Source organism: Rosa chinensis, chromosome 1, assembly GCF_002994745.2.
Source record: "Rosa chinensis cultivar Old Blush chromosome 1, RchiOBHm-V2, whole genome shotgun sequence".
Lineage (NCBI taxonomy): Eukaryota > Viridiplantae > Streptophyta > Magnoliopsida > Rosales > Rosaceae > Rosa > Rosa chinensis.
In genome coordinates, this window is record NC_037088.1 from 33,858,957 (window position 1) to 33,881,805 (window position 22,849).

The following is a 22,849-nucleotide window of genomic DNA, read 5'->3' on the forward strand; positions in this document are numbered from 1 at the left end:
GTCCTTTCAATTATTCATTTCTATGAAATATATGGACAGTTCATCATAATAGTAGTAAGTGTTGTTAGAACCATCCATTTGTTTGATTCAATTAGATAATTAAACGATTTCTGATTCGATTGATTTTTTATAGAAATGATCTTTAAAGACTAATTTAAGATCTGGACCGTTGGATTATAAATTTATTAAATAAAAATATGTTAATCGACAATATAGGTGGTTCATTTGGAAATTTCTAGAGATATGTATAATATGATATTAAACATCCAACCCCAAGCACCCCCCCCCCCAACAATAAGCCCCTAGGTTTGAAGTCAACTATATCCGTTTGACAATACGGATGAACCTAAGAATTGTTCATTTGGCAATTATTCCCTGATAATCCGTTTTCATTATTGCAGAGTCTCAATAATATCCTTTTAATTTTAGCTATTTCCCTCTCTTTTTTTTTTTTTAAATCTCTCACATAAGGTTAGAAGCAATGAAAGTTGATGCGCAGGTTAAACAATTACCTGCACCAAACATGCATGCATATACACGTAATTTGACCTACGATCAGCTCATTTAAGTTATCCATGCATACATTGGCATCTCATATTTGTATTCTCTACACAAACTGTTTGTTAGTATCTTATATATTATGAATTTCAACTAAAAGAAGAAATGAGTTTAGATTAATTACAACTGTTTGCAAACATCAATATCGATCTATTTTAGACGCTGTTGCTGAATTTAGTGATGATGACAAATTGACAGTTATTTGCTGCTTCAAAGTTTCTGACAATGTGCTTATTGCTTGGTGAGTAATTAGTTTTTCTGATTTTCATCCGATGATAATTCTATCAGTAGTTTGTGGTATCAAATTTTGGTATTACAGTAGTTGATCGAGTGACACCAAGTGGTTGGACTGTTCCCCTCCCACGTACTGAAACCCTAGGTAGTAATAAGTTCGATTGGCTTGCTGAGTTAACTTTTAGTTACCATATATATACGAGCTAGGGATCTATATATCATACACTAATTTTCAAGTCAAAATAATTGAACTCTGATCTTCATTATCACTGCCTTTAAGGAAAACATATGCTTGACTAAAGCTATAAAACGCTGTTCTGCAACCCCATAACCATCTTCTTAAAATAGCTACAATTATCAAAAAGAACATTGAACAAAAAGCACGAACTACTTACACCCTGAAATCCTGAATACAGGAAAACAAAAACAATGACATCCTGAATCCCTTTAATTGATGATTGATGATCCATTTAACACAGAGGCAAATCTGCAGGCGGAGGCTTTATTGTTTTCAGCTCGCCAACTCCATTGTCCACCAAGAAAACCATGGCCAGACCCCAGTTGATATGAACATCCAAGTGACAATGCATCACCCAAGCACCTATACGTACATCAATAAATGTCAAATACATTTTAGTGTCAAGTGAAAATCTGTCAGTATTTAGTCATTGAATTCATATATCAAAGTAACCCTAGCTAGCTTATTAGTAATTGTTACCTGGATTGTCAGCTACAAATCTGATGACTGCCCAACCATTTGCGGGCACTGACACAGTGCTCCTCAGAGGTGGATCAACAAGGTTAAACTTTTTAGTATCCGTCTTGGCATTGAAGTTTCCAAAACCCTCTGCAAGGATGTAGAAATCATATCCATGAAGATGAATTGGATGGTTCTCTGGTGTGACAATACTTGTGTCTTGTAACACCACCTGCACTCTAGACCCATACTTCAACTTGTATCCCTTTGTTCCAGAACTGGGTTGCCAAAGCGAGCTGCTGACATTCCCAGTGTAATCAAATTTCCGTGGTGGGTTGGCTGGAAAATCACTAGTGTAAACTCCAGGAATGTTTTGCTGGTAAGCATGGAGAATTGACATGTTGTTTGGAAGCACAAATGAGACATTGTTCATGCTAGCAGTGAAGCGTGTGCCATTGGGGCCTTGGCACCTTCTAGATCGAAAGTGCTTAGGGCATTTGTTGAGTCCGAGACCAATTGTGAAGAAGAGGTTCTCGTCGATTTCAGTTGGGACTTCGACTTTTCTAGGGCTTCTGAAGCTCTTAGTGAAGGCAGATGCAGTGTTTGTGTCATTGAAAGCTGGCAGCTTTGGCATTATGGGTTTAATTACTGTTTTACCCTTTTTGCAACTAGTAGTGTTGCAACCGACGGACATGTATTCGAGAATGGCTGTGGTGGTGGTGTTGTCAAATGGCGCGTTTTGTGCACTGAAATATGCACGTGCCGCCAAGTAGTATCGAGATGGTGGCTGGTCCCCGGTGATTAAAACATCGGTGGTCTGGCCGGGTCCTAGCATTAGTGTAGGAGGCATCAGCACCGACCACAGTCAGCTTGTGGTTGGCGACGGAGAAGAAAAGAGGTTGGTTGAGGGCGGCGTTTATCACTCTCAAAAGGTTGGTCTTACCGGAGTTTATGGGAACTACGACAGTCCCTGCATACGTAGAAATAGTCACGTACACCATGGATGAATATTAGTTATTACATTCACAAAATCAGTGTACGAAAATTTATTCCGTAGATGTGTTATAAGTTGTATTTCATTTGTTCAACTTTGATTACTTAATTAGGTAACTCTAGCTAATTAATAAGGTTTATTTTAGAGATATATTGAATGGTGGATTAAGAACCAAACCTTTGCTGGAGCAATTGTAAAGATCACCAGGTTGACCGTTGATGGTGTATGCATCAGAAACATTCGGAGCTGCTCCTGTGAGAGTTGCTCTCCTCACCACGTCAATAGGGTTAGCGTCCCACCACTCACCGAGAAGAAGTGTTGCTTGACGATTTGATGTAGGGAATGGATACGAGTCTCCTTGTTTTGGATGAATAATAAGTGCTCCATACACGGTGGCTCTAAGCCATTAGCTATGAGCGTGCCACCAGAGAGTACCTTCTTGGCCCTGGACTGTGAACCGGTAGGTGTAACTCCCTCCTGGCCTAATCGGGCATTGAGTTACAAATTCCGGCCCATCCGCCCATCCAGTTCTCATTTGCCGAATACCATGCCTGAAATGTATGTATATATTTATGCATGTATGTGGTTTAACCAAACTGTAGTTCGGCCTCAACCATGTGGTGGTAATTACCAGTGAATTGTGACTTTGTATCGAGCTTTGTTGGTAACTTTGACAACCAGAGTGTCGCCATTGTTTACTACCAAGGTTGGTCCAGGGTACTGTCCATTCACAGTGATGCTGTTGTGGATTTTGCACAGCCTCTTCACTGGTGTTGCTTGGATCTATATCAGTTCCATTCCATATAGTTAATTAGATGTTCAGTAACTAATTAAGAATAAAAAGAATAGAGTTAACTAAATGATCTATATATATATATATATATAACTTACAACAAATTCATGGTGGTGAGCTTTGGGATTGGCCAAGGTCGACATTGCTGATGAAGCAAAGAGGAGGCAAAGGCCGAGTAGGAAAATGCTACTGAGCTCCATTGTATCTCTATGCTTGCTTAAGCGAGCTTTAGGTTGAATATTGAGATGTAATTGGATTAGTGAGTGACAAAGTGATAGATAGGGGGTGCTTTAGATATAGGAAATAATAGGTTTGTTGTTTGAGGTTGGCATGCAGATTACGTTTTGATTGATGAACTTAGTTCAACCCTATAGGAGTTGTTGCACGGTTGTACCCACTCGCCTATATTTATAACCAATTAAGAATATTAGTTATTTCTATGATAATGAAGGCTTGCTTTACAAGTCTTCTTTCTGATTGAATTAATGAGTTTTTTTTAGGATCTCCTTGAATTTGACCATTATTTATACACACACAAATAAAACATTGGTCAAACCCATTATTCATATTTGTATAAGTTCATTTCCTCAAAACTTTATTTGTACCTTATTTGCACACGAAAGGTTGATAATGTTTGAGCGGAGAGATCAGTGAGAAAAATTTCGATTAATTATCTCCACCATGTAATCGAATTTTTTAAGGTTTAAGATTTTTTCCTTACTTTTTAATCTTATTTCTTGTGTTATAAAAGCAAAAGAAGTCATGTATATATTGAAACTCTTTTTCATGTAAATACATAAATTAATGTGTCAATATTCATCTCTAGAGCTTGCAAGTTGCAATAATATATGCTTGGTCTTGCTTGAGTGCAATTCTATCTAGAGGCACTTTTATTTCTCTAAATAAAATTGTCGCCTTAAAAAGAGAATAAAAAGGCATTGATTTGTCATATACTAAAGCAATGGTTAAGCCTTGTACTTAACCCAAGTGGTAAAGAAAAGTAAGAAATAGAGTTAGAACTAGAATATATTTTCATGTCATTCGATTCTTCCAAGATAACTAAAAACCGAAACAATCATCAATTTAATAACTTGATTTAAGCAATAAATACTAAGTCCGTAAGGCTATTTTTATATGACTTGATATTTAGTCCACAACATGTGATGGTCACGATCAAAATGATAAACTAGTCTGTTAGAGAAGTAGTGTTAGATAGTTGGGTACAAGGTATTTTTCTATGTTAAATATGGACCAACCTTGACCAAATAAATTTGTTGCCCTTTTGAAAGGAAATTAAGATGATGAGTAGGTTAAATCATCTCAATCTGAAATGAAAGCTATTGATTTGCTCGACCAACCCCAGCATATCTAACATCAATTCCGTTAGTTAAAACTCAAGCTGTAGTAATTAAATTCTATTTTATATATGAATTAGGTGGCCAATCAAATACCATATACGGGAACAACGACATTCCTAAGTTATAGATTTAGGAGAATATGAGATCAAAAGTGAAAGTAAGTTAGTAACTAAATAATGAAGTTAGAAGCACGTGTTGGGAATGTATGACTCCCACATTGAAATAGTAATTTTTCAAACCAGACTGGTTATTTAGATCGGGTTATCAGAAAAAGCTTTATGTTTACCAATGACCATGAGACTAAAGGCTTGCACCATACCCAAAAATTCCTGCTGAATCACTATAGATCATAATATATATAGAGAAACAAATTAAGTATGTGGATTTTATGACACTTTGGATTGTAAATGTATACTGCGGTTTCAGTGTTTATATATTGTTGAGACTTTCTCTCAACAGTCAACAGTGAGACTGTAGTAATGGCTTACGTATTTAGAAATTATCTTTAGCACTTTTGGTGGAAGTGAAAATACTTAGATGAACGTGTTTCTGGGTATCGGCGATTGATAAGTATATTGCAATCCCTACTGAGAACCTAAAGATTATTTATGCAGTGAAAACCTCAATTTGAGATTAAAAAATTATTTACACAATGAAAACCTCAATTTGAGATTAAAAATACTGCAGGGCTAGCTCTTACTCTTGAGAACCTAAAGATGAAATCAATGCACTAGTAGTGAAGAACAAGTTTCTTTACAGACACAAATAGCTCTACACTCGGCTATAGTCACTAGACTAACTAGGTGAAGTGTTTGTCTTGAATCTCTTCCTTCTCCACTTGAATGATCTTCTTTAATCACTTCTCTTGCATCAAAGACTCCTCTACTGATCTTGAAAGAGAACCATGAAAACGAATGAAAGAATGATGAAACTATTTGACACGGAACAAGAGTTTCAATGATACCTAAAAGACTCTTTCTAATCAAGTAAGATGCACATTTACCCCTAATTGGACTCCTAATAGGAATAGTCTTTTAATAAAAGATTTTCATTAAAATAAACAGATCCTAAATCAATTACGACTTCAATGGTACGATTTTAACAATTGGAAAATATCTTTCTTAAAATAATATTTAAAAAACGAAAGATACTTTCCAAAATCGAATTCCCTAAAAAGTAGGATTGACTTGGGGATTGCAATCTCAGTGCATATGCAGAACCATGATATGAGATTACCTGATGCTTCTCCGAGATCAGTATTTGAGGTCCTTTTTCCAGCTTCTAAGGATGAAATGGGATAAGGTGATTCACTTGCTTTTGTATGAGAATGCCAACACATAAAACATACAAACTTTTGTACTTACAGGAAGTTCCTGCTACCAGCAAGTAACAAAAACTTGCACTGTTTAAGCTTGCATCGTGATCGATATGTCATTTACTGAACCTCTAACATTCATGTTCATGAACACATGCTGATAATTAACTGGCTCCTATCATTTCCATAAACACCCATTGAAGATGTATCAGACATTCAGACCTTTCTGGAGAACTTACATATAAATGCTAGTGTAGAACAATAGTTTCTATGACATAATTTTGCATCGATCGGTGCATTGCCACTAGTCATGGATTAGTACGTTATCTGCTACTATTTCTGTTCTGCAGTTTATTTTCATTTCTGGCTTGAGTAAGTAATTTACTTGAGTATTAATTACTAGTGAACCATGAGTCATGATATGTACAGAAAGAAAAGTCGAAAAGAACGAAAGTCTTCTAAATAAAAATGAGCATGAAGGGAGCATTATATATACTCATGAACAAAACGTACTGCATGTCACTGCCTTTACAATATAAGCCTATATATAAATTAAGTGAGGACTTTGTTAATTACTACCCAAAACAGAGTTTTAAAATCACAATATTAAGCACATGCAAACGATTTTCTGAACAACAGAATCTATCAAATGCATCGAAGTATCGAACTATATTTGTTTTAGTGATTATCGGACAGTGTATATGTACAATTGCATAGGAAGTGACATGCAGCAGTTTTGTTCAGTTCTACTGCATACTTTGTTGGAGACAAACATCCTTAAACGCTGTAGTTGTCTTCCAATCAACTGCACTAGTCCTCTAATCAGATTTCTAAATCTATGGGATACAACTATGAATAAGAAAAGAGCAATCGCTAAAGAAGCGCCACTAATAACGAATAGACCGCGGATGTCGTAGAGGTCAATCGTATTGGGATCTTTGTTATTAATATCCTCATCAGACATGAGAGTTGTTTTTCGAAGAAACCAGGTCTTCTCCATCTCTATAAGCTTTTCTTCCTGTCTCAGACGTTCAATTTTCCTTGACACATCTTGAACCAGTTTCGAACCTTTAGGGAAAACCTGGAATGCCAAAAATTGACTACAAATTAATAAGCTGATAAACAAGCTCTATAGATTCAGACTGTGAGTGCTTCAGATGCTCAACCAAACAAGCATAATTATAATCAAATATGCTAAAACTGTTTTGGATTTAGCTCAATTTGTGCACAGTAGATTAGTAGAAAACTAAAGACATGGATGGTCGGTGATTTGAAGACAAAGAAGGCTGGAGCCATAACAGTGTCTCCCATATTTTAGAAGCTGAATAATTTGTAGCATCCGATCTAACGTACTAGAACATTATATGTTGGAACATATTGCATTCCCAATCTGGGATTACCCTCAACATGCCTTCATGTGGCGGCCAAATGAGCCGGATACATGAGTAAATGACACAAAACATGTTTTCCAGTGACCTGTGGAGGCCTGCTCTAATACCATAAGAAATTAGGTCCAACAGAAAACCAAATGGTAATAGATGGACAGGTTGTCTAGGACGTAATATGTTGCAACACAAGGCTTTACATTTTCAGATTCCTGAATCGAGATTAGTCTTACAAAAGCTCCGTTCATATTAGCAGATGCATCAACAAATGAATTTATGTGTTAAAGTGACTAGTAGGGGAGGGGTTACTCACAAAGGCAAAACCATTGGTGATAGACTTGGTTTTAATCATCGAGTAGTCAGCAGAATAGTTTGCGAGGAAGATGTTGATGTATGGAACCTCGTCAATAACCCCAGAAACACCATTATGCTTGCTTCCTTTTGATAAAGCAACAAAATACTCCTCACTTGAACGATATGGCTTAATCCCTTTGAAATTCAAGTTCACTATAACTCCTAAGGAACCCGATTGGTAACCTATATAGTTTCCCCTTGAGTTTAACTGTATCTGTTTGACTGTCATCATTGATGCTAGAGTTGCAGTGTAAGTCGACGACAATATAAGCACTAAAAACACCCATATGATCACTACAAACTTTGCCAAATTATTTGACAACTTCTCCGCTGCAGAATGAACAAGAAAGTTTATGTGTCATGTTCTTTGCTAGCATCTATAGAACAAATGTTAGAAAACAAGCATAACGTAATTATTGAAGCTTACTGAGCACCACGAGAGCAACTAAGAATCAACTTAATCAACTTGCAAACAAGATTTTAATATAAGAACATACATCAATCACTTGACACTTGACAGGAAGACTTGTATATAATTGGAATAACTCAGATACAGCACTTACTATAAGTGAACCCAAGAGAAGAGAAGGTGAACCAGAATACTGTTCCAATTTGTTCTGCTGCTGTGCCTCGGAAGTTTTCATTAGTAGGATGCTCAATTATCCAGACAACAAAGCCAGTAAGGATAAAGAAAGCAGCAGTTGTTATCCAAAGATATTTTGAAAGTGGTTTAAAGAAAATCCACATGTTTTCCTTGGCATTTGGTACCAACATTCCCACACCTAAGTCAGTATATGGGATTGTAAAATCAACATACTGAGATCTGTTCTCTGTGATAGTAACATCTCCAACAACAGCATCGAATTTCTAGGGTATCGATCCACAGGTACGCCCAATATGCATGTGGCAGGAAAGATCTATAAATTAGAAATTTCTATACAACGAAGTAACTGAAAGAAGACATGCAGTAATGGATAGAGATGATCAAAAATCCTTGATTGGAAGAGAGCATCTAAATCTGAGTGTCAGCATATGTAATATACTACAGATATACTAAATATAGCAAAATAAATTAGCAAGCAATTAAAGAGATCATTTGTATTGGCCAAAAAAATAATGTCTCCTCCTGTTAAGTTTTGTCAATGGATTGTACCGCTTGATATATTTAGATTGCATGGGTATGCAATACATGCATATTAACACGTTAACAAATGAGCTAGTAATAGTAAGTTAAAGCATGTGTACCTTGAGATAAACCTGGTAAACAAGATCATTATAAGTCCCTGCAGAATTTCCATTGGCATCCTCAAATGGAATAAACTCGTATTGCACTTCATACGGCAAAGCTCCAATTGCAGCTTTAAATACATCTATAGAAAAGCCAGTGACATGAGTTGTGTTGGTTTCAAGATCATGCTCAACACGAACAAGTTCCTTGAACCCGAATCTCACTGGAACACCAATTCTTAGTTTAATTGTTTCACTACTACTCAATTCCCTTTTGGATCCTCCAGGCCAGATGACTCTTTCAAGATCAATTGTAGAAGCTAAATTTCTCCTACTATGAATAAGCTGCTGATAGGGTGACCCTTTTCTGGATTTTACTTCTTCTTTGCAAGGCCAAAATCCAATCCTTTTGATCTCACCTTTTCCAATAACATTAACTATCCCAAATGGTTCTGATGGAATCAGTTTCCCATTCACATATTGAATTTCACCACTTAAACCTTTAAATCTAGTCTGCAACATCTCATTAAGAAGCACAGCTCCATCTTTGGAGGATCTAGTTGTAGAATTTTTAAGCCTTGCTCTTTCAACTGCTTCTGCTAGAGCCCAAGTTGCATCATATGCCCAGATCCCATCTGCACTCAACTCCCGAATCGCTTCCATATTTGGATCCTCCATGTAAAACTTCCTCCTCAATCTTGTTGTAAGACTGTGAAGGTTTATTGATGCTGGAATAGACGACTTGAAACCCAGCACTCCTTGCATTGACTCGATAACAGATAAATTCATGGCTTGCAATAAATTCATGCTACTCGAAGTCACAATCCAAGCATACCCTTCACTCATCATCCCTAACTTATTTGCAATTAAGAAAAGGCGTGGTGCAAGCAAATGTGACACATGCACCACAAATACCTTAATCTTCAATCTCGTCAGCTTTTGGAGCTCTTCAATGATTTCTTCATTTGATGAGGAGGAAGCAATATTGGAACTCTTGTATGAAACACTCCGATGTGTGATCTCTTGGAAAGAGTTGACTAATGATGGAATGAAGTCTTTCTCATATTCTTTGTTATCATATAAAATTATAACATCCCTCCATTTGAATACTTCAATAAGTGCACTGATTCCCCTAACTTCAGCAGCTTGATCACTGCGCATAATCTCAACGAGGAAAGGATATTTATTGTCAGTCAGAGGACGAGAAAGAGACATTACAGGCAGTTTGGCCGCTTCTCCTAATTCTGCCAAAAGGTTTGCTTCTGCTCTTGTCTGTGCACCAATTATTGATTCCACTTTGATGTTTTCCAAAAGACCAAGGGCTGAATCAAGTAACAAGTAAAGATTAATTAGAAATAGGTGAATCCGGAAATGGAAAGATATATTTCGCTAACAACTTTGTACTGAATAAAGATGTTGAGCATTTTACACCTACTGTTGTACAAATACATATGATTATATAGGTGGTAGTAATTAAAATTTCCCAGCAATATAAAGGATTGAATTAACACCAAAGGTGTTGAAACACAATAAATTGTTGGAAAGAATCAATTGCTCACCAGCTGACAGAGCAGGCAGAGGTTCACCTTTGGAATCCTTACTGTGGAGAACTACTCTTGTACTGTAGTTATCATGCAGATGGTAAAAATCAGAGAGGGCCATTGATATGCAGCTGAGAATAATCTTTCCTTCCCTTGATCCCATATCGAGAATGACACCGACATGAACCTGATCTTCAACAACAACAGGACTAGTATCACTGTTTGTTTTTTCAATATCAGCACACAAGTGACCAATGAGGCAACAGAAAGTCACAAAGGCCAGGATGACTGTTTGCCTCAACTCTTGAAACTCCATATTGATCACCAACTTAATGTATTAGCAGCTCTGGATATATACATATCCTCCTGCTTAATTGTATAGTTAAATTTATATGATCATTCGAGGAAGCTACTTTGAAAGGTTGACCAAGGCTTGTTGATATAATTAAAATGCAGATATAACAAGGAAAAAGTCAATACCTTGTTTTGCAAGCATGTTCTGGCATCATGTTATTAATAAGACTAGGGGGCTGTCAGTGAAAAACTCATCGAGTAGTAAATGACAAGAATGCTCCTACAAGATTACGCTTGACAAGAGGATTTACACTTTCAATTTCGTTAGTACCAGGCAGCAGTCGATTTTTGCTGTAAAAACAGGCGGTCAATTTTTGTATTAACAGTAGAAGAAAATTTACAACAGTATAAAAGTCCCAATGCCTGTCCACATAAGAAGTTGGAGCCACGGTGCAAGACTAAAATACCAGAAATACTGCCGATTTGTTGAGGTTGGTGAGTTTTTGTCTGATACACAACTGTATTTTTTTTTTTTTAAAGTGATAGTGTTACAAAGAGTCAAAAACAATACAAGCTGGAACCACTAATCAACTACTTATAACGAAGTCAACCCAAGAGGTTGAACATAACTTCCACTGTCCAGAAGAGCTCTGAAATCTCTGGCACATCTCGAGGTTAGTTCTGCATATTCAAAAGGGTTCAAACTGCTATATAACATGACCTGCTAGACCAGTTGCAAAATCATGTTCAAGAAATATCCTCCAGAAATCATGGCAGCTCCCCCAACCTAAACCATAAACCCCCTCCCCACTTTTAGAGTTTTACAGAATCCGCTAAATTTTACAACGTTAGATTCTTATGCAGTTACTACACCAATAAGTTTCACAGTGCACAATTCTATGGAAAGTTATAAGAATATTATATGAACCAGTTAGTAATACAGAACTTATGCACAAACAAATGGCCACAAGTTACAGACCTCTGTAAGTTCCTGTTATGTTCCAGGTAGAAATGAACCCAACTCATTCATCTTTTCTTACAAATAGCCACAGCTAAAAAATATGGTGATTTAGTAGGTTTATTCAGATTTGATGCCTTTCACTGTCCTATTTTAGTAGTAAACAGACAAGATTACCCAATTCCTCAGAAACAGTAAACTGAAATAACAAAGAGCAGAACCGAATCATGTTTTCTTTTTCAAAACTCATTCTTTCAGCAAGAAATAGAACAAAGCGTGTATACTGTATATATGTCAGGTTTCTTAATCAAAGTACGGGTAAAAGGTGAGGATCAAACTCTTGCTGCCCAAAGGGATACGTATTATGCCATTGAAGCTATAAGCTCCCTCAAAGACAAGAGCTCCATCCTGCCCAAAAATAGACACCAACAAAGAAATAACCAGCAAGCAAACAAATTGCTGCAGATACTAATCCTCATTGTAATCTCTAACGGGTAACCTAATGCGTATGCAAAAGAGGCTGTTACTAGGTACGATTAGTTTTCTCCACCTATTCAATCGATGCAATTATTGCAAATTACAAGTATGAATTACAGAAAGAAACAGAGTCACACTTGATACACATAATCAGCAAGTAAATCATGTGGTAATGCGATCAAGCTACTACTGCATAGCAAACATCAGTAATGATGAGTCCAAGTAAAGAGCGAAGCACCCACAAACACAACACAATGCAATCTGAGCTTGTCAATTGGTTTCTCCAAGTAAAAATTATTATCATCGAACTTTTGATTTTTCATGTCTCTGAATTGCTCCCACTAAACAACATGATTTTATATCCTCAGCTAAAACAAGACTACCGAAATTCTCAATCACCAAAATTGCTAACAATTAGATGTGAAAATTGATCAAAACAACATTACTATTTTCCGATTAGTCTAACCGGCTATTGCTTCCCACCGGAACTCTCCTCCACCTTAGAAGCTGGAGCCTTTTCGTTCTCCAATTCTATAACCACCTCCTTCTCCTTCTCCTTCTCCTTCTCTTCCTTCTTTTCCTTGTCCAATTCCTTGATGGCTTCCTCCTCGGCGGCCTTCTCCGCCCTGAGAATGGGCTCGTAGTAATCGGAATGTTCCAGCATACACGTCCTGAGAGCGGAGGTGAGGTCGAAGCACTTCTGAGCAATGTCCTCGTTCGTCTTCTCCGCCTCTTCAATGCAGTTTTCCCAAGCTACAAAGCTCTCTTTGCACCCGCCGCCTTTCATGTACAAGCAGAACCCGCACTCCCCCTTCTCCTCCTCATCTTCCTCCTCCTCCTCCTCCGATTGGACTGCATCGTCTCCCTTGGGCTTCGCCGCCGCCGCTTCTTCTTCGGAGGGTTTTGTGTCCGATTGGGGCTGCGGCGGAGGTTGGTCTTCCGATTGGGGTTTGGAAGCCGAATCGGACATGGAGACGGAGACGGAGGAGGGAATTGAATCGGTCTTTGGTGGGGGAGACGCCTCTGATGAGTCTGGTGCTGGTCTGTCGATGGAGTTGGAAGCACCCATGGCTGGCTGCTCTAAAACCTAAGGTTAGGGGTTTGGGAGATTTGCCGGGTCGGGTCAGGTTTGAGGTGCAGGCCTTGTTTGGGCCTAAGATGGGTTTAACCCAACTGGGATTTCAAAGCTCTAATTCCAGGGGTTGCTGATGGCAGAAAATCAAAGCCTTCTGGTTCAATCGCGCTGCGACCGTCGCTTTTTTGTTTCTGGTTGGGTCCAAAGAGGTTCCTTCTTGGTTGAAGGTGTTTAAATTGATCTGGGTTTTTTTCTTGTTGATCAAGCCAGTTTCTTTTTTTTTTTTAATCAAGGTGACATGCATCAAAATCAATGTCGGAAGCAAAGACCGACTTGTTTTACAAGTAATCGTTTACTCGATACAAATGTTTCATTTGATTTTTTATTTTTTTTGGAGTAATGTTTCATTTGATTTTTCATTAAAAAAAAAACATATATATATATAATTTTATTTTTAATAAAAAAAACGCCGACAAAAAAACATCGACTTGTGTAATGCATGTAAAACAGATGTGGACTAACTGATTCTGGTAGCATGTACAAAATAATATAGACATTTTATTCAAAATTAATTGATAATGGGTGGAGAAAGAAAAACAATATATCATTATTTTGCATGTAAACATGTCAAAATTCCATTAGAGCCGCTCCCGAAAATGTGGAGCTGAGAAAACCAAAATTCTAGGGCCTCGTGCAATAGGGTGACGACGACCTCTGAGTATTTGCCTACTTTGGGTGTCCTCTGGTGGCACTCTCTTCGGTGTGAGGCTAGGGGTGAGTCGAGGCAGCTTCCTTCTTGTGTGGGATCGGTTTCATGTTGGCGTTAGCTCTGGTTTGTGCAGTGCTAGTCACAGAGGCGGAGCCACGTTGGGGCACGGTGGGTCCCGTGCCCTAGTAAGATTTAGTATAAAATCTTTCTAGTTTGATATTACCATTGATAGCTTGTTTGCTGTAGTTGTAGCTAGAAGCCTTTTTGCATGTGGATGTGGTCCTAGGTTCGAGTATCGCTAGCAACATTAGTATTATTCTTTCTTCTTTTTTTCTTCAAACAATAATATTATTCTTTCTACTGACCATTAAAACTATTCTTTATTATGATTTTAAATTCATAGATAAATTATACTTCCATTATGAAAAATTGTCTCAAATCTAAAAATTATATGTTTGATTAATAAAATATGTAATTTAAAAAAAGAATATTGTTCGTAATATTATTTTAATTTTTTTATCTTTATTAAAATTTTGATATATTTTAAATTTTGATTTTTTTTTTTAAACTTTAGAGTGCCCCACTGATCTTAAAGTTCTGGCTCCGCCACAGGCTAGTCATCGCAGTCGAGGACTAGGCATTGCAGGCGTCTGGTTTTGATTTGAGGACTCGGCATTGCAGGCGTCTAGCTTTGATCTCTCGACAGTGTAGAGATCAGCACCATTTGATCAAGTTGCCAGATGAGGCTTTTGGTTTGTGATCGAAGGCTCGGGTTGTTGTAGGGATGGCCACCATGGTTTCCCGTGTAGGGAGACCACCGGACTGATCAGGTGATGGCAAGCGGCTTCTCTCAAGGATCAAATCTGGTTGGCTTGGGTGTTGGGGCCGAAGGATTTGGGCAGTGGGTGTTTGGGCCTCTACCTTTCTAGGCTACAATTCTGTAGTCTAGTGAGCTGGGCCTACGCTGGTCTAGTTCCCCTTTGTTCTCTCTCACTTGGGTTGAGCGTGGTTTGGGCCTTTCAAGATGCGGCATGTCCTACTCTTAGCCATGTTCTTGTTCCTAGCTAGAATGTTGTTGTGGCTGTATTGACTATTGCAACATACACCAAGAGGATCTTAGGCGTCAAGATGTTCATGACAATAGTTTCATTTTAGGGCAGTGTAGGAATCGGGAGTTTTTACTTTCTGCATTTTCCTTTATGATTTTAATCTTTTTAGAGTTTCCGTTCTGGATTTTAGTCGTTTTAATAATTGAGCATCGATTTGTAATATAAGAGGTCTTCGCACTCCTCAAGCTTGACTGAGTGAAGTTGTATATATGATTTATATCAATAGATATGTCTTCCGTTGCCCTAAAAAAAAATGACATTTGGTGGAGAGGATCTAAATGTCGTATGCAAGATGCCAATTATTCGTTGTGGGAGAATACTCCACATTCTCGACAGAGATAGCATCCCTCTCTCTGTTTTGCTGGCGACGTTCGTTGACTCCGATCATCATGGGGAAGACACGTTGTATGGAAGCTGCCCGCAAGCTGAAGAACCACCGTAGAAGGCAAAAATGAGTTGACAAGTCATACAAGAAGTCACATCTTGGAAATGAGTGGAAGAAACCATTTGCTGGATCTTCCCATTTAAAAGGCATTGTTCTTGATAAAATTGGTATAGAAGCTAAGCAGCCTAACTCTATCATCAGAAAGTGTGCTCGAGTTCAGCTTATCTAAAACGTAAAGAAGATTGCTGCCTTTGTGCCAAATGATGGTTGCCTGAACTACATTGAAGAGAATGACGAGGTGCTCATTGTTGGATTTGGTCGTAAGGGGCATGCTGTTGGTACTGATATTCTTGGAGTTCGTTTCAAGGTCGTGAAGGTTTCTGCGATATCACTTTTGGCACTCTTTAAGGAGAAAAAGGAGAAGCCAAGATCTTGAGCTTCCCATTAGATGTTCCATCTGTTTATCACTTTTGGCTCTCTTCATTTAGTTTGGATCTTCGGAATTTTGAGTACATATATTTGTCCTACATGCTTGTGCTCAATTGTCTCATGTTTTACGACAAACCAAAATCAGTCTATTTTAGTAGTTATTTCTTAACTAAGGGATGATGACAGTTATTTTCTCCCAAGTTCCCTAAAATGTCGATTAGTGCTTGATTAAGTATGAGACTTTTTCTTATTACTTAATCAAGTATTAATCGACATTTTAGGGAACTCAATTTTGGTTGAGTGACATGGAGTGGTTGGCCTTTTTTTCTCCACGAACTGAAGCCCAGTCACCCTGTGGATACGTAGGCTTGATGTTTAATTACCAGTTATGTACGAGCTACCAACTAGGGCATCTATATATTTGACTATTTATCGTACTAATTTTCAAGTCATAATATCATTGAACTCGATCTGATCTTCATTATCACTGCCCTTGAAGGGAAACATCTATGAATCAAAACTCACACATCTGTGTTCGACATCTAAAGTGAAGTACGGAGTTCTGCAACCCCATGACTATCTTCTTAAAACAGCTACAAGCTAGTATCAAAAACAAAACTGAGCAAAAACCACGAACTGCGTAAACCCTGAATTTAGGGGGAACAAAAGAATGAAATCCTGACTCCCTTTAATTGATGATCGTTGATCTTAGGAACACAGAGGATAATCCACCGGCGGTGGCTCTATTGATTGCAGCTCCCCAACTCCATTGTCCACCAAGAAAACCATGGCCAAACCCCAGTTGATATGAACATCCAAGTGACAATGCATCATCCAAGCACCTATATATTTGGGTTAAATAGGCATGTGTGAGTACTAAGTCATTGAATTCATATATTTATGTAACCCAAGACTGTTAGGAATTGTTACCTGGATTGTCAGCTACAAATCTGATGACTGCCCAACCATTTACGGGCACCGCGACCGTGTTCCTTAGAGGTGGATCAACAAGATTAAACATTTTAGTATCCGTCTTGGGGTTGAAATTTCCAAAACCCTCTGCAAGGATGTAGAAATCATAACCGTGGAGATGAATGGGATGGTTCTCGGGTGTGACAATACTTGTGTCTTGTAACACCACCTGCACCCTAGACCCGTACTTCAACTTGTATGCCTTTGTTCCAGAACTGGGTTGCCAAAGCGAGCGGCTGACATTCCCAGTGTAATCAAACTTCCGTGGTGGGTTGGCTGGAAAATCGCTAGTGTAAACTCCAGGAATGTTTTGCTGGTAAGCTTGGAGAATTGACATGTTGTTTGGAAGCACAAATGAGACATTGTTCATGCTAGCAGTGAAGCGTGTGCCATTGGGGCCTTGGCACCTTCTAGATCGAAAGTGCTTGGGGCATTTGTTGAGTCCGAGGCCGATTGTGAAGAAGAGGTTCTCGTCGATTTCAGTTGGGACTTCGACTTTTCTAGGGCTTCTGAAGCTCTTAGTGAAGGCAGATGCAGTGTTTGTGTCATTGAAAGCTGGCAGCTGTGGCATTGTGGGTTTAATTACTCTTTTACCCTTTTTGCAACTCGTTGTGTTGCAACGAACGGACTTGTATTCAAGAATGGCTGTGGTGGTGGTGTTATCAAATGCAGCATTTTGTGCACTGAAATAGGCACTCGCCGCCAAGTAGTATCGAGATGGTGGCTGGTCCCCGGTGATTAAAACATCAGTAGTCTGGCCTGGGCCTAGCATGAGAACTTTGGTGGTGAAAGGCTTGGTGTACGAGGCATCAGCACCAACCACAGTCAGTTTATGGTTGGCGACGGAGAAGAAAAGAGGTTGGTTGAGGGCGGCGTTTATCACTCTCAGTAGGTTGGTCTCACCAGAGTCTATTGGAACAATGACGGTGCCTGCATGCATAGAAATAATAAGTTAAGAATTATAATGAGTTGCATTTCATCTGTTAAACTTTCTAGTACTTGATTGCGTAACTCTATCATGATTTATTTAGAATATAATGGGAGTTTGAATCAAACCTTTGCTGGAGCAACTGTAAAGATCTCCGGGTTGACCGTTAATGGTATATGCGTTAGAAACATTTGGAGCTGCTCCTGTGCGAGTCGCCCTCCTCACCACGTCAATAGGGTTACCATCCCACCACTCACCAAGAAGAAGTGTTGCTTGACGATTCGGTTTAGTGAATGGATACGAGTCTCCTTGTTTCGGATGAATAATAAGTGCTCCATACACGGTGGCTCTAAGCCATGAGCTATGAGCGTGCCACCACAGAGTACCTTCTTGACCTTGGACTGTAAACCGGTAGGTGTAACTCCTACCTGGTCTAATAGGACATTGAGTAACAAACTCGGGCCCATCCGCCCATCCGGTTCTCATTTGCCGAATGCCATGCCTGAAGTGTATACATTTTCATGTCAATAACTGATAATGTCATGCAAATATATTATGTGGTTATTAACCGAACTCGTTACTGTAATTCGGGTTCGATCAGATATATTTACCAGTGAATAGTGACATTATATCGAGCTTTGTTAGTGACTTTGACGACCAGAGTGTCGCCATTGTTTACTTCCAAGGTCGGTCCAGGGAACTGTCCATTCACTGTGATGGTGTTGTGGGTCTTGCACAGCCTCTTCACTGGTGTTGCTTGGATCTATATTAGTTCCATTGCACGGTTAATTAGTATCTGAATAAGAAGGAAAAGAATAGAATGAACTAAATCATAGAAAAAGAACTTACAACAAATTCATGGTGGTGAGCTTTGGGATCGGCCAAGGTCGACATTGCCGATGAAGCAAAGAGAAGGCAAAGGCCTAGTAGGAAAATGCTACTGCGTGCCTCCATTGAGAACTAGCTGGCTTCGTATGCTTTGCTTAAGCTTTAGCTTGAATATCGAGATATTGGATTAGTGAGTGACAAAGTGATAGATGGGGGATGCTTTTATATATGGGAAAATACAGGTTTGTTGTTTGAGGTTGGAATGCAGATTACGTTTTTGATTGATGATCTTAATTAGTTCAACTCTTTATGAGTAGTTGTTGCACGGTTGCACCCACTCGCCTATGCTACCGATTAAGATCGATCAATAATGAAGGTTTGCTTTACAAGTCTTCTTTCTGATTGAATTAATGAAGTTCTTTAGGATTTTCCCGTATTTGACCGCTGTTCGTTTACACGCACAAATCAATCATCCATTAATTCTTCTTATATTATTCATTTTTTATGGAATTGTTCTTGCATGTTTATTTATTTAAAATAGAAATATAACCTACAAGTTCATGGTGTTATTCATGAATTAATTATATTATCATAATCATGTTCTTGTTGTCAGTATGCTGACTAGTGTATTTGCAAGTGCTTCGTTAGCTTTGATACTTTTGAGAAATTGTGCGGATCGGAAGATGGCGTAGTATTTCATGCTGATTATGAGTATTTGTTGAGACTACCGAGAACACTTGAACTTAATAGCCAGTAAAAATGGGTAATTCTCGTGGTTATGACCTTTTTAGCTCATATGTATGTAACTATTAATTTTCTCAGGAATTAATTGTTGTCTCCCTTAATGTATTCTTTCTAAATGGTTGAATAGTGAAAGTTTTTATCTCTCTCAAAAGAAAAACAAAAAACAAATTAAAATCTCTTGTCGGTCCAAAAAGGAAAAGGAATTGAAATGGCTGAATTAATGGTTTTGGTTTGTCATAAAGTAACATCTGAACCCTTACAGTTAAACCAAATAATAAAGAACTAGAACATATAAAGAGTTGGATCGATCTCGTTAAGTAACTATAAACTAAAATAATGGTCAATTTAACAACCTAATTTACCGTTAAGGTACAGTGTTTATGTAGTCCACAACCTATGAAGGTCACGATCGAAATGGTAGTCTAGTCGGTAGACAGTATTGTTAGATGGTTGGTTTAAGTCACCTCGATCTAAAATGGAAGGTTTGATTCGTCCACCAATAACACCAGCATCTCTAACTGCTATTCTGTTAGAACTTACCTAAACAGGTAGCTTAACTCGAGTTGTAGTAGTAATTCTGTTATATATGAATTAGGTAACCAGTCACTGGGATACTCACCCATATTTTTGTAATGTTCTTTTCTTTCTCTCCTCTTTTTCCTTTAATTCAAAGAATACACGGAAGACTAGAGATCAAAAGTCATAGTTAGATAGTTAGTGACCAAGACTACATTTTAGGAAACTATAGAAGCATATGTTGGGAATTTGCAAAATGATTATGTCGGGATATTATGTAAATCCAGCAAACAAGATCTCTGCCCCTCATTAATTGTTTGGAAAAAAAAAAAAAAAAAGTTTGACATGATTATGTGACACAAAGCTTCCATAATCATTTTCTTTCTACTCCATCATTTTTCTTGCCCAAGTGTGGTAATAAACAGTACAAGGCTAAGAATAAATAAAAACAAGTGCGACACTATTTTCTTCGAATTCAAATTTTCTCACCACTTTTATTTTGCGGTGATATCACCACCCTATGAAAACTTATCACGTCATATAGAATTAATTGAAATTATTTTTTAATAAAACATCATGATTAACTAGGGCTGCCACTTGGTTTGGTAATTACCAAACCGATAGAATACCAACCGATACTTTAGATTTGGTAAACTGACTTTTTGGTAACCGAGACCGATAAAACCAAAATTGAAAATTACCGAAAAAGTTGGTTTGGTTTTGGTAAATACCGAATCTACCAATTATCTAAATATTAGCTTTATATACTATGGTTTTCAATACACATACATGTATATTAAGAAATAAACATAAAAGTTTTCATAATAGTATGAACATTACTCAATATACTACATAATTAATAGTACATGTATTTTGAGTAACCTAGTCCAAGATGGTTAAATAACCTAGTTTTATTGAAAATAGATAAAATTTGATGTCATATATACAAAAGAAAGCTATGATTAGTAGATGAATATGAAGTTTACGGTTATAAAATTAAAAAACCTAATTTTGTTCATTCTAATTTATATTACAAAGAATTAGTTATTCTAAAATTGGTAATACTGAAAACCAAAATACCGAATTTGGTAGATATGATTAAAAACCGAAAATTTTGGTTGGTAAATGGTAGCTCAATTTTGAAACCGAAAGCTTTAGTTTTGAAGTTGGTAATATTTATAACTGATTCGAACCAACTGAGTGACAGCCTTGTGATTAACCATAATTGTGTTTTATAACACATGAAAGTTTGTATTGAGTGGTGGAATCACCACCAAAGTATTGGTGGTGAGCAAATTTGAATCCCTTTTCTTCTTCAAACTTGCCTCGTCATAGGATTTGTAGGATAGGAACCGACGTCAGTTCAGAACCCCTATTAGCTTCTTTTAAGATGAACTTCAAACTACTATTTAACTAAGGGTGATATTTTCTGACTTTTGCACTTGTTTTGGAGATTAATGAAGGGAAACCTCAGAAAAATCGAATTTCCAAGTTTCCAACATATGGTGATATATAAACCCTGCAAGTTTCAAGGGCTGCGGATCTAATGCCGCACCCTTTAGCACCATGCATGCCGATTGAAAAAGTGGTTGGTTTCATTTCATTAAGTACATGTCATGACTCCAACATCCTAGCCGTGATGTGCAAGGACAGAAAAATATGAGACAACTGTACTAGTGGTACTACAAGTGAAATGAATTTGTGAATCTCCATGATATCAGTTTTTTGAAGCTGAACATGGCTAATTAGGTAACTTGGGAAATTAACATACATGTTATTAATTACAAGCAAAATTTATAAATAAGTGATAACTTTGTCAATTACTGTTGGAGAGGAAATATTCCACATTGAAATAGTGACAAAGATAATATAACTTACAAGTGAGTGACTCTTACCAAATTGTACCAAGACTTTTTATGATCAAAACTCAACACCTAACGGGTAGTTAAGTCGGGACATTATCAATATAATGGTGGGCCACGGGCCACACTTATCGCTGTTTAACATGGTATCAGAACGGGTCGCTCTTCAATTATGTCACCATCATAGACCTAGATTTGGGTTCATTCATTAATTGATTCACCAATCTTTTCTCCAATCATGGACTCAGTTTGGGTTCATTAAATTGGTCATCAAAAGTTTCCGATTAGATTATTGTCAAGTGTTCAATGTGGGTCTTGGATTATTATGTGATTGGTCTAGTCTCTAATATGGGACTTGTGACCCGATTTTCAAGTGAAATTGGGTTTGTCAATTAATTCCACGTGCATACCTAGAGCTAGGTTACACGCATGAGGGGGCATCTTGGAGAGGAAGGATCCCACATTGAAATAGTGACAAAAGTTATATTATCTATAAGTCGGTTCTTACCAAATTGTACTGAGGCCTTTTATGATCAAAACCAAATACCTAACCGGTGATTAAGTTATGATAGTATCAGTATAATGGTGGGCCACGGGCCACGTTTGTCGCTATTCAACAATTACAACCCAAAATCCCAATCTAATTAGTGTCAAAAATTTACCACGAATGACTTTCTAGACAATAGAATCTGTCAGAGGAGCCCTTAATATTTTTACCAGTGGTTAGTGGACAGCATATATGACAATGAATTGCATCTTGCATGCAGTTTTGCACAATTCCATATTGCATACTACGTAGGAGAGGAACATCCTTAAACACTGCAGTTCTATACAAATCTGCTGCATTAGTCCTCGAACCAGATTTCTAAATCTAATGGATAAAAATATGAATAAGAAAAGAGCAATAGCTAAAGAAGCTCCACTAATTAATAAGGAACAGACCATGAAAGACATAGAGGTTAATCGTATTGGGATCACTTTGGATTCTATCCTCATCAGACATGAGACTTGTGTTTTCACGAAACCAGGTATTTTCCATCTATATAAAACTTTCTTGCCTGTCTCAGACGTTCAATTTTCCTTGACAGATCTTGAACCAATTTCGAA

The 22,849-nt window shown here is 37.7% G+C and overlaps 3 protein-coding genes and 2 pseudogenes across 5 annotated transcripts; 1 reads left to right on the forward strand and 4 right to left on the reverse strand.

The window, feature by feature from the left end:
* Positions 1-1,116: 1,116 nt before the first annotated feature.
* Positions 1,117-3,493, reverse strand: LOC112182546 (annotated as a pseudogene).
* Positions 3,494-6,592: 3,099 nt separating this feature from the next.
* On the reverse strand, positions 6,593-12,295 carry LOC112181633 (glutamate receptor 1.4). Of its 3 annotated transcripts, none has more exons than XM_040512994.1 (6): positions 10,937-12,295; positions 10,475-10,643; positions 8,934-10,237; positions 8,252-8,555; positions 7,648-8,018; positions 6,593-7,030 (listed from the first exon to the last, which is right to left on the reverse strand). In XM_040512994.1, the coding sequence occupies exons 2-6, from the start codon at positions 10,617-10,619 to the stop codon at positions 6,635-6,637; spliced, it is 2,520 nt and encodes an 839-aa protein (XP_040368928.1). In that variant the 5' UTR covers positions 10,620-10,643; positions 10,937-12,295; the 3' UTR covers positions 6,593-6,634. The 3 variants fall into 3 exon arrangements, with proteins under 3 accessions (XP_040368928.1, XP_024175781.1, XP_040368927.1); XM_024320013.2 differs by having other exon boundaries at positions 10,475-10,648; XM_040512993.1 differs by lacking the exon at positions 10,937-12,295 and having other exon boundaries at positions 10,475-10,915.
* A 152-nt stretch (positions 12,296-12,447) lies between these two features.
* Positions 12,448-13,468, reverse strand: LOC112196447 (protein SCARECROW 2). Its single transcript, XM_024336798.2, has one exon. The coding sequence runs from the start codon at positions 13,252-13,254 to the stop codon at positions 12,655-12,657; it is 600 nt and encodes a 199-aa protein (XP_024192566.1). The 5' UTR covers positions 13,255-13,468; the 3' UTR covers positions 12,448-12,654.
* Positions 13,469-15,467: 1,999 nt separating this feature from the next.
* On the forward strand, positions 15,468-15,899 carry LOC112183059 (annotated as a pseudogene).
* A 450-nt stretch (positions 15,900-16,349) lies between these two features.
* LOC112176824 (laccase-12) lies at positions 16,350-18,818 on the reverse strand. The gene is made up of 5 exons (XM_024314917.2): positions 18,642-18,818; positions 18,404-18,555; positions 17,921-18,294; positions 16,823-17,794; positions 16,350-16,734 (listed from the first exon to the last, which is right to left on the reverse strand). The coding sequence occupies exons 1-5, from the start codon at positions 18,744-18,746 to the stop codon at positions 16,601-16,603; spliced, it is 1,737 nt and encodes a 578-aa protein (XP_024170685.1). The 5' UTR covers positions 18,747-18,818; the 3' UTR covers positions 16,350-16,600.
* Positions 18,819-22,849: the final 4,031 nt, after the last annotated feature.